General features: G+C 52.1%; 1 protein-coding gene across 2 annotated transcripts in view; it reads right to left on the minus strand.

Moving 5' to 3' along the window:
- The window catches only part of LOC8050777 (laminin subunit alpha), a 161,967-nt gene that overhangs the window by 35,308 nt on the left and 114,656 nt on the right, over positions 1–12,003 (minus strand). For both annotated transcript variants that reach the window (XM_029975553.4, XM_029975546.4), the window contains 5 exons: positions 10,299–10,425; positions 3,660–3,753; positions 3,481–3,597; positions 2,203–2,388; positions 1,049–1,203 (listed from right to left, as the gene is read on the minus strand). In XM_029975553.4, coding sequence (XP_029831413.2) covers positions 1,049–1,203; positions 2,203–2,388; positions 3,481–3,597; positions 3,660–3,753; positions 10,299–10,425 — 679 coding nt within the window. The remainder of the gene's footprint in view (positions 1–1,048; positions 1,204–2,202; positions 2,389–3,480; positions 3,598–3,659; positions 3,754–10,298; positions 10,426–12,003) is intronic.

The raw sequence follows: 12,003 nt of genomic DNA on the forward strand, positions 1-12,003 counted from the left end.
CATAGAATGTAACGTGTGAAGGGGTAAAAACTTTGACATTCTGTTTTTCTCGTTAACCCTTCGAGTGCCGGATTTTTTTCCCGTGCGTCGAACGCAAGTTTTTGCCTCGATAACGCTGTAGTGTGCACTGTGAAGAATATTGATTTAGAAAAGACGCACTATTTTATGGGCAGAAAGTTAAGTGATGTCTGCACGCCTCCAGTCTACGACAAATTTCTTGTACAGTGCTTTTCGACAAACAATACTATGCAATGGCACTTCGACCTCACACCCCGAGGTCACCCTTCTGAGCAGCCTTACCCGACCTTTGTTTATTCGAAAGTGAAACTTCCTTGTTTTCACAGTCATCGAATTCCGAGTTCATTAGTCATTTCTTGATATCAGTGTCTGCCATAAAGCGTGAGGTTAAAGATTCGCCATTTTGTAACAACGAAGGAGCAAATTAAAACAGAATCATCTAAAAAAAAAGAAGAAAGAATTATGTGCCATCAGAAAGTAACATCGCAAGATAAAACATTGTTTTCACCACTTGCACATACATGCTGCTATGCAGAGAAAGAAATGACAGCCCAGTTGACAGGGTAGAGAAAAAGGTGAAACTGAAACCACACGGAAACGTGCCAGAGGCGTGGCATTCAAGGGTTAAGAAGTAGTTTGTTATATAGCCCTCAAAACCGGTCACGACTTGGCTTTACTCCGGTCAATGGCTATTTTTAACGAGACTCGTTCTTGGGCTATAAACAGAGAGCCATAAAGAAGGGGAAACGGGCAAGGACTTGTCCGTCTCTTCTTCTTCGTGTCCATCTGGGTTTGCGCCTACAGGTTTTTTGAGTAAATGGGTAAGACCACAGTAGAAGCGGTCATCATAAACGCATGTGAGTGTACAAATTGCACCACATAAAATGTAGACGTGCTTTTACATTCTGCTGATCTCTTCTTGCGAGACACACAACCGAGCTAGTTCTGGGCTTAGAATTCCAGTTGCCAAGAATTGCTTAGAATTCCACCCACCAAGCTCGGAGGTAAAGGGCAACGAAAGGGGCCATACCCTGTTGGCCTCGTCCCTTGCAAGGGCCACCTTCCGGCGCAGTTCCTCGATCCGGGCGCGCACGTCGTCTGCCGTCGCTCGCATGGCCTTGTGCCTCTGCACCAGACGGTTGGCCTGCCGACCGAGGTCTTGGTCCGGAGAGAGGGCCCGGTCGACTGCGCGTGCATACGCAGCCAATCAGACGCCTTGCGTCACATGCTGCCTCACGTGTGGCAGAGTTGGAACGTAGGCGGCTGCCACGTGGAGGAATGCAGTGCAAACCACACTGGGCCTGTATCTTCATTTTATTAATCGGTACTCTTCCGGAAAGTTCCGAAAATTATCAACTGTCGTCGAGCGGTCTGGTTCGGAACAGTCCTGAACGTACCACGCGTACAGAAGCAGCGGTAACACACTGCTTTGGGACAATCGCCTTTTCGTCGCCGACGCAGGATGCTCGACACTTTCTGTTTTATTATCTGGGCACAAGTTCACCTCATTTAACGTTTAATTTAAAGCGCTGTACGGGTGACACTCCATAGTGATTTCGTTGGTGTCTGTCGTCGCAGCACAGATGGAAAAACCCTTTGTTTCTCCCCTCATGGCGTGAGAGGAGAAGTTGGGCATTCTGATTGACTGCGCAAAGAGGGAACGTTATGCGTCCCCCTCTCCCCTCACCGCTGAACGTCAACTTTACACCCTACCTTCACCGCACAACAACTCCGGGAAAACCTGCGCCTTCGCAGGCATCGTCAGTGCCTCATCAAGGCCCTACTACATCCCAGGAGCGAGCGTGCTGGGAGCAGCTAAGGAGCCCTTGCAGGTACTCTGGGAAATCCCTGGGCTCCCGGAGTACCCTCAGGGCTTCCCTTCCATATTTCCTCGACCTTGCCTGTCCCTAAGCAGCGTTTTCCCAGTTTTAAGCACTATTTCAGCCGCACACACTGATGCTATGTGCCAAACACTCGCTATTATATGTTCATTATTGTTTGCGGGCTCTGTAGGCTCCTGAACCACTTTATAGCATCAGCGCCAAGACCGACCGGGACAAGTCCCTCGGCTATCGGTCTTGGCAAATAGAGGTTCCTCGATACTAAAAAGATTAGAAATCCCGGCACCAAAGCATCCTTCTTTAATGCGAGCAAAACCCCAAAACTCGAGCGGCAAACACTCACTGTAGCTGGAGGCAGCCACGATGGCCTGCTTGTAACCCAGGTTGTCCGAGGACACCTCCTGGGCGTGGGTGTTGGAGCCCGGCAGACGCTCCAGGATGTCTTGCACCCGGGACGACGCCTCCTCCACACGGGTGGCCGCAGCCTGGGCCTCGGCAACACTCTTGCGCAGCGCCTGCTGCACTTCGCCTGCACGTTGCAGCCCGCACACGTTAGCATGCACACGCACGTAAGAGCAGACGGCCAGCCTTCAAAAGCCCACCGCGTGCACCATGGTGCCATGATCGACACAGTCGATTCCCAAGGTTCCACGAAATGGGCAGTTCGGTGAGCATCTTTCAGTCACCTTCAATGCCACATGTAATGATATGTAGGGGTCCAAATGCAACGGTTAAGTACCATAAAATACGGGAGAAGTGCCCACCCCTCTTCCACTGAAAAGTGGTTTAATCTAGACATGGGCGCTTGTCTGGTCAAATTGGGTGCTTAACATAAACTAGCAAATTAATATGTTGAAATTCCCTGACTTTTCCAGGTTTCCCCAGTCAATTTCAGGTGAAATTCCCTGACCATTGTAGAGGTGGATAAATGTACAAGACCGTTACAACACAAGGCATTGAGCATTGAGCATTGTGAGGATCATTCTGCACGGGCTTAATCCAACTTGCACATTCCAAAATGTTCGGGTTCATCCACTCCGGATGAAACGAGCACTTTCTTGCCGCCGACATCGTCAGTCAAGAGGCCAATTCCGGAGACACTATGAAAACACAATGCTCGGCCACACCCGTCAATAACCGAATGGCAGCATGGCCACCAGATGAACACTTTCAGATACTTTCGGTTTAATGGGGTCTGCGGCTTGCCCATTTGTTACTAAATCTGGTAGCTCTAACTGGATCTAGTCTAGTGTTGCACCCTCAATCCAAGGCTTGGACTGGATTTGTCGGCTGTTCCCTTTACGTCGGGTAGCACACTCTACATCGGGTGAGCAGAGCCCGCGCTCCGCTCTAAGCAGAATTTATTGCCCATTTCTCTGCCCCCAAGTCCTCGAGTCTTTGCTCAGGGCACTCAGTGGCATTTCCGGCTCCCTGACTGGGCTCGCTTTTTGACAATATCCCTGACAATTCCCCGATTTTTCCCGGTAATTAAAATCTCCGTGACAATTCCCGGTTTTTCCGGTCACTAGACACCCTCGTAAAATTTGCAGAATTCCCAAGTTTGGGAAATGTTGCGTTACAGCCTTGTGGACATCCCAGGACTGTCAACGAAGGGACGTACCCGTCTGCAAATTGTCCAGGTCCTTATTGACGTCGGCCAGATCCTTGGCGTTCATCTTGTTGTGGAGCTCGATGGCGGCCAGTCTATCTTGCGCTTCGGTCACCCTGCCCTTCATCTCTGCAAGTGGGACACATCGCTCAGCCCTTGCCCGGACGTGGGAGGAGCCCCGGGGGACTCACCGAGCTCGACCCGCTCTTCCAGCTGCACTGCCTCGTCCTTCAGCTGCAGGCTCCGCTCCTTCGAGTTGTCCGCATTTTCTATCACCCCGTCAGACTGTCGACGGAACAGAACAGGGCAAAGGTCAGCTAAAGCTTCGAAGCAATGCGTACAAAAGCGAGCAAAGTAAAGGACAGGCAACTCACAAAAAAAATAGTTCAGTAAGGGCGTACAAGTGCTTGGCATTCATAATACCAAATCATATTCAAGATTTGATATTCGGTTCATATCTGAATCTTGTTTGATTCACGTTGGATCTAAGGAGAGCTCTTTGTACACTTTTTAATTTGTGAGCCATGGACAAACAATTTAAGCCCAAGAATTCAGATGAATGACAAAAGATCAATACGCAGCATTGCAGCGAGGGTACAACACCCACTAAGCACACAGTGAAAACTATGTTCACTAATTTCCAGCCAACAATGAGGATTGCCATCACCACACATCGGTCGTTTGCATGAAGGAGTGAGTGCATATAGGTTCTTTGCGATTGTGCATTTGATAAAGCATCTAAATTCAGTTTTTTGCACTACAGTTAAAACACCATCTAACAAAGCTGACGGGAGCCACAAATTACTTTGTAAAATCGTAAACTTCGTTAAATGAAAAATTTGTATTCCTGTGGGCATTATTAGATAAACCAAATCCCGTAATAATGCTCACTCTGTATAAAGAAATAAATGTTGAAAAGCAAAGGGTGGGTTATCTTTGGGGTAGGACAAGAAACCCTTACAAAACAATTAGTGATAAACCCCGGGGCACTTGCTACAAACCACGTGACAAGGGAAGTGATATCGCGTACGTACACAACAAATTCGTGTTTCACGATGCGATAAACACGCAAGAATTCGCTACAAACTCCTGTGTCATGGGAAAAGATACCACAGATAGCGGATGCACCAGATTCGTGTATCACAGTGCAAGAACACGCGTACCCGCCGGGAACTCGCATGTCACGGGAACGGAAACCATAGATCACAGGCGCGGTAGATTCGCATTTCACTATTCATATTACACGCGGGAACAACTCGCGTGTCATGGGAACCGACCTTACGTGCGCAACTGAGAACCTGCTGCGAACTCGCTTGTCACACATACTAATACCGCAGATCGCGCGGTTCATGCGAATCCCGCCGAGGTGGGAGATATACGGATATTTTATTTAACTAGAAAAGCAGTATGGGCGATCTCTCGGGGGAAGGCACCCTTACGGGATTTTATGGTAGTTTTAACGTGACAGCATCCAGAGAGCTATAACGATACCGCATTCTCAAACTGCAAATGCAGCAAAAATGTGACTGATGCGCGTACAAGTTTGGTCTGTGAAGATGACCCGGATTATGGTACCACCAGTGCATGAAGGAAGCCTTAAAACTCGGCAGGCTGCGAGAGCCAGCCGGGAGTCACGTCGAAGTCCACATACGCCCCCGGAGACGCCAAAAAAGTGCCCTTTTCAATACAAGCCCAAATAATTTCCGCATTTTCTTTGACGGTGAGCACTTTTTTGGGGGGATTCATTTCGCGATGATGCAGAAGTCACTGATAGGAATGGAATAAAACGGCGCAAAAGATAAAAAAAGGAAGAGTCCGGTTCGTTTCTTCCTTTTTGTATCTTTTGCACTTTTTTATTCCATTATGTACAACAATTACCAACTATCCCAGCTATCAACCTTATCACTGATAGGACAAGCGCATGGCATCCTTGTCTCTTTTCGATGCCTAAAGGTGCGTTTCACACCGGCGATGCGATCTAGTTGCGCGATAACTTTCGCGCAAAAGCGACCATCGCGGAAAAAAAAACTACACGATTCGAGCAGTCACTAGCTGACCCGACTTTTTGCGATGCGATCTAGTTGCAGAGTGGCTGAACCAATCAGCGGTGTTCGGAGCGACAGTTTTCCAGAAGCGACTCCGGCGACTCGCTCATCGCGCACGCCAGTGTGATCATCTGATTTTCTTGCGCTGCGATCTAGTCGCATCACGCGAGTGCTTTACATCACCGGCGTAAACGTCCAGTGTGCAAGACTCGTATTCCATGATACTCTGGCTGTGCACCCGCGCCCCAAGATCACGAGACGTGCAGGCGTTAAGTAGAAAGCTCACACTGGAGGTGCGACGACTGAAAACCTCTTTGCCATTCTCGTGTTGTCGATGTCCTGTCATTCACATCTATTGCGCCAGTCGTTAGGCCTAATGGGTGGGCGAACCAACACGAAATTGCGGAACGTAACCGAACTGAAACCGAACAACTTGCGAACTCTGGCGGTGCCGTGTGTCGCTTGCAACGTTAACGCCATGCAATGCCATGGAACAGCTGGCGCCGTCTGGTATAACTGACTAAAAGCCCAGAGCGCCGAGTTTGTTTTTCCGTAAAAATGAAACTAGGGTTGTGCTATCTTATTGTTGCCTGGCAATTATTTTCGAGGCATTCTAAATTAAAATACATTTGAAATTATCCCTTTTTGCACCAATTTTTCTAGGAACGCATCGGGTTAACAATCAAACTAATTTTGTTATTTCGAGTTCATAAGAGCATGATGCCCTATGGGAATCTGTGGGGGAATTAGAATTTATTAAAAGAGTAGTTTTTTTATAACAATGAGTTTTAACTGTAGCGGTATTGAATTCATATTAGGAGGTATTGGAATTCAGACAACCCTAGGTATGTTGATAGGCAAATAGAACAGCCTTTATTACAACTGTTCATTTTTGCGTGACTTTCGAATTCATCCTTATCTGCAGAATGATTGTACTCCTTTGGAGGCGTATTTAGGGGCACAATATGTTAAAACAAAAAAAAGAATAAAAGTATTCACTTTTATGATGTAGAAGCTCACCTATGCACTCACCGTTTTTTATTCACTTTCCACTCTACGTGATAAAAGTATGTACCGTAATATCCCGAGTCGTCGCCCACCCCCCGAGTCGTCGCCCACCCCCCCGAGTCGTCGCCCACCCCCCGAGTCGTCGCCCACCCCCCCGAGTCGTCGCCCACCCCCCCCGAGTCGTCGCCCACCCCCCCCGAGTCGTCGCCCACCCCCCCGAGTCGTCGCCCACCCCCCCCGAGTCGTCGCCCACCCCCCCGAGTCGTCGCCCATCCCCCCGAGTCGTCGCCCACCCCCCCGAGTCGTCGCCCACCCCCCCCGAGTCGTCGCCCACCCCCCCGAGTCGTCGCCCACCCCCCCGAGTCGTCGCCCACCCCCCGAGTCGTCGCCCACCCCCCGAGTCGTCGCCCACCCCCCGAGTCGTCGCCCACCCCCCGAGTCGTCGCCCACCCCCCGAGTCGTCGCCCACCCCCCGAGTCGTCGCCCACCCCCCGAGTCGTCGCCCACCCCCCCGAGTCGTCGCCCACCCCCCCGAGTCGTCGCCCACCCCCCCGAGTCGTCGCCCACCCCCCCGAGTCGTCGCCCACCCCCCGAGTCGTCGCCCACCCCCCGAGTCGTCGCCCACCCCCCCGAGTCGTCGCCCACCCCCCCGAGTCGTCGCCCACCCCCCCGAGTCGTCGCCCACCCCCCGAGTCGTCGCCCACCCCCCGAGTCGTCGCCCACCCCCCCGAGTCGTCGCCCACCCCCCGAGTCGTCGCCCACCCCCCCGAGTCGTCGCCCACCCCCCCGAGTCGTCGCCCACCCCCCCGAGTCGTCGCCCACCCCCCCGAGTCGTCGCCCACCCCCCCGAGTCGTCGCCCACCCCCCCGAGTCGTCGCCCACCCCCCCGAGTCGTCGCCCACCCCCCCGAGTCGTCGCCCACCCCCCCGAGTCGTCGCCCACCCCCCCGAGTCGTCGCCCACCCCCCGAGTCGTCGCCCACCCCCCCGAGTCGTCGCCCACCCCCCGAGTCGTCGCCCACCCCCCGAGTCGTCGCCCACCCCCCCGAGTCGTCGCCCACCCCCCCGAGTCGTCGCCCACCCCCCGAGTCGTCGCCCACCCCCCGAGTCGTCGCCCACCCCCCCGAGTCGTCGCCCACCCCCCGAGTCGTCGCCCACCCCCCGAGTCGTCGCCCACCCCCCGAGTCGTCGCCCACCCCCCGAGTCGTCGCCCACCCCCCGAGTCGTCGCCCACCCCCCGAGTCGTCGCCCACCCCCCGAGTCGTCGCCCACCCCCCGAGTCGTCGCCCACCCCCCGAGTCGTCGCCCACCCCCCGAGTCGTCGCCCACCCCCCGAGTCGTCGCCCACCCCCCGAGTCGTCGCCCACCCCCCGAGTCGTCGCCCACCCCCCGAGTCGTCGCCCACCCCCCGAGTCGTCGCCCACCCCCCCGAGTCGTCGCCCACCCCCCGAGTCGTCGCCCACCCCCGAGTCGTCGCCCACCCCCCGAGTCGTCGCCCACCCCCCCGAGTCGTCGCCCACCCCCCCGAGTCGTCGCCCACCCCCCGAGTCGTCGCCCACCCCCCGAGTCGTCGCCCACCCCCCGAGTCGTCGCCCACCCCCCGAGTCGTCGCCCACCCCCCCGAGTCGTCGCCCACCCCCCCGAGTCGTCGCCCACCCCCCGAGTCATCGCCCACCCCCGAGTCATCGCCCACACCCGAGTCATCGCCCACCCCCGAGTCATCGTCCACCCCCGAGTCATCGCCCACCCCCCGAGTCATCGCCCACACCCGAGTCATCGCCCACCCCCGAGTCATCGTCCACCCCCGAGTCATCGCCCACCCCCGAGTCATCGCCCACCCCCGAGTCATCGCCCACCCCCGAGTCATCGCCTACCCCTTGTTTTAGGTGAAATATCGATTTCGTAAAAAGCACCGAGTCAACGCCCACCCAGTTTCGGGCAATCGATCTCGTAAAAGAAGCACCGAGTCATCGCCCAGACCTGAGAAACGTCAATTCCAAGCCCCACAAATGGCAAACAGAAAAAAAAAAAGAAAAGAAAGGGCGCCCTCCTGCATTTTCACGACCTCCAAAATCGGAGGATGCCTGTGCAGAAGAAACACAATAAGGATAAGAAAGCGAACCTATATTTATCTGGCAAACAAAAGCAGACACGTTTCCGATCCTTTCTCTCCTGCCCGCACCCCCCCCCCCCCTTTTCAGAAAAATAAATAAATATAAAAGGCCAGAAGGTCCGTTTGCAATATAGCGCCTGGACGCGCGGATCATAGGATGAAAAAAGATCGTAGGAGGGAGAGAAAGAGAAAACGGAATGCCGCTTTATGTTCTTTTTCTGTTCATAACTGAAAGTCCGTTTTCACCGAAAAGATAAGTCAGGCCGCGAAACCGCAACTTAAATAGGACGCGGATCGGATGACTAACTCAATACTGCGAATACAAGTGGTTCAGAACAAAAAGCCTCGTTTCGATTTGATTTTCTTTGCCCAAAATCTACTCCGGCCGACTTGGCATTCTTGGAGAACGTCGCGACCACTCCGCGCGAAGTCGGAGTACGTTTATAGAACACCGCTTCCTTTTGTTCCTAACTGAAAGTACGTGTTCGCCCAAAAGATGAAAAACGCCCATCGGTAAACCGCAAAGGGGGCAAACACGCAGGCATTCTTTGCGAATGCCGCGACCGCCGTGTGCAAAGTCGATTGGAGTTCGCGACAAAGAGAGACGAATGAGAATAAAAGGCAGCTTTGTTTCGTTTCTAAACAACTTGCATTTGCAGTACCGAGTTATTCATCCGGCCCGCACCCTATTTAAGCTTCGGTTTTGAGGTCTGATTTCCACTCTCCGTCTGTCCCCCCACACGCCAATCGGGCGCCGGCGCAGAGCGTAACCGGTGGCTGCGTTCTGAGAACAACCAATGGCTGTGCTCCGCGTCGGTGCCCACAGCTCCGGTTGTACTGCCACAAAAAGTTGTCCCGGAGCCGCGCGCGCGCACGCACAAACTCGAAGGTTATTGAGTTTGTGCGTGCGCGCGCTTTCCGCGGCAACGGTCGCGCCCGCGGAGAGAGCCTTTTTATGGTTTTCGCTTTTGTCATCTTATTTTTGCTTTTGTACTGGGTTCATTTTAGGCGTCGGTTAAAGGCTGCCGGTTTGCTTGGTTCCGAAGTCGAAAAGGAAGCGGGACCCGCTTTCCTTTCGGCTTTCGTCACCTTTGCTCGGTCACTGTGGCTTCTTGCGATTTTTCTTTTCTTTTTCTTTTTTTCAATGATTCTCTTCTTTCTTTTTTTTTCCGTTCACGTTAGACCGAAGGCTGCAGCGGTCGTGGCTTCGAATTGCGCTTGCTCCGAGGAGGCGGAAACGAGCCCCCCGCGAAGCAGTGGATTTTGCTCGACAGCAAAATGAGTCGCAAGTAAGATACCAACCCGAGATTTGAGTTCAGTTAATCTCCTGTCTAGCTTCGCTATAGACAGACCAAAAAAAATCGCATTTTTAAACTTTTTTGAAACTTTTTGAGCTCGGTACCCGAGTCATGGCCCACCCCACAATTTTTGAGAATTTCAGGCGGTGGGGGGGGGGTGGGCGTTGACTCGGGATATTACGGTATATATATTTTATAGCTTTCATAGTTGAACAGTACAGCGCACCTATACTGAACTACACAAAGTTAAGCCTCATAAAAAGTCCTACCTCTGGAACACGAAAGTAAAAGAATAAAGGTTTCAGCTGTTCTACAAGGAGTGTGCTTTGGAGAAGGAGCACATGCAAGTACATTCGAATAGAACTTACATTGTCGTGGGCTTCGTTCGACGTAGCAAGGGCTGCCTCCGAGATGTTCTGAGCCTCGTCGATGATCTTGGCAATCTCGTCGTAGGCCAGGGCCGAAGAAGACGTCTGCTGCGTGGAGTTCAGGATTCTGCAAAGCAGTACTCGTTCAGTAGGTACCCTCGTCGTCTCCCACACGAAGCCACGCATAAAAACATTCGGACGTCCACCAGAATGTTCGGTAATAACAGCAAAACACCATCGGCCAAATACAATTCAGATGTCTGCCCATGAATTGGCCAACTATAACCAGAAGAGAAATTCTCCAATATTTGTGTTGCTCGCGTTAAAGGTTCTAAGCAGGCTGCACACTTAGTGGCCTGAAGTGAATGGTGCTGTCAAAAGCTCGCGGATGAAGATGACGCAATACAGTGTCACTGGACGGGGTGAACTGAAAGCCTTGTTTTGGATGACAACCAATCAGCTCGCTAAAATCATGTTTGCCACATTTTTCCTGTTTGGATGTATAAGGTTTCCTCGGGCGCTGACGCTCTTCGATTGTAAAAAGCTTCCCGAGGAGAAGAGTAGAATAAATGCCACTTCTAACGAGGGTTAACATGTTTTTGGCTCTGTTGAACATGCACAGGGTAGTCCCAGCTAAAAAAAGTAAAACTTCACTGCCTGCTTGCTCAGCAAGCCACTGGCATGGTCAAAAACTTTTGGGGAAATAAATCCTACATGATTATAAATGAAACTTGCTGAAACCGTGCATTTGAAGTTAATAAATCCAAATATAATGTTTCTCATTTTTTATTAAAAAAATGTCTTCTGAACACATTTTTTAAGGGGTTAGGACATGCCAAAAATAAAATGAGATAACTACCGTAAATTCCGAGAGATAGCCCACCTAACATTGAGAGCGGGTGAAAATATAGGAGTGGGCCAACTTTCGGAGTACGATCGAGAAAAGTTTGAAAAAATTGCTATACAGTATACACTCCGTGCGACGCGACTGGCGCGCCGCCGCGCGGCCGGTACCGAAGGTGGGCAGTGAGAACTCCAGAGAAAACGAAACCGAAACTACGCCGCGTACGTTGGTACGCATTGAAGACGGAGTGGTGCGGTTGCGCTGGGTTCACGGCATGAAGTGCTGCCTGTGCTTCGTCATTAAGTGCTTCAATAGTTATGCGTCGTATCTCGTGGAGACAAAGTTTCACAGTTTCTCACTTCGCCGATGTTTTGTGGGGCAGCGACAACGATGGAGCCGTGCCGTACGACGCGAGAAATTTGGTGTCCCGATCATGTCTGCCACTGTGTCGGCACGGCTGACATATTCTACGCTGCCACTTTGCGCCCTGCGTTTGCTTTCATACCAGTAACGCCTACATGTGTAAGCGCCGATGGGACGAACTGAAATGCCATCCCACACTCGCGGGTATGCTGTGCCAATTTCGTTGGAGGAACGCCCTCCAAACAAGTTTCGTCCCCATCGTACGTGTCGATGATATTTCCGGACAAGTATGACACGCATTCTGTACTTCATGAAGAAAGATTCGAACGGTAAAAAAAGTGACAAATATAAATCTAAAGAAAACAACAATAAAACTCGGAATCACTGGAGAATCGGCGTTTCAGTATGGAAGTTTATGTGGTGTGCTTCCTTGCTTGATCAGCCTCCTTCTGGATGTGGAAACGCTGACACCCCGAGTTCTGTAGACAACAATTTTTT

This window comes from Ixodes scapularis, unplaced genomic scaffold, assembly GCF_016920785.2.
Source record: "Ixodes scapularis isolate PalLabHiFi unplaced genomic scaffold, ASM1692078v2 PGA_scaffold8__174_contigs__length_109621045, whole genome shotgun sequence".
NCBI lineage: Eukaryota > Metazoa > Arthropoda > Arachnida > Ixodida > Ixodidae > Ixodes > Ixodes scapularis.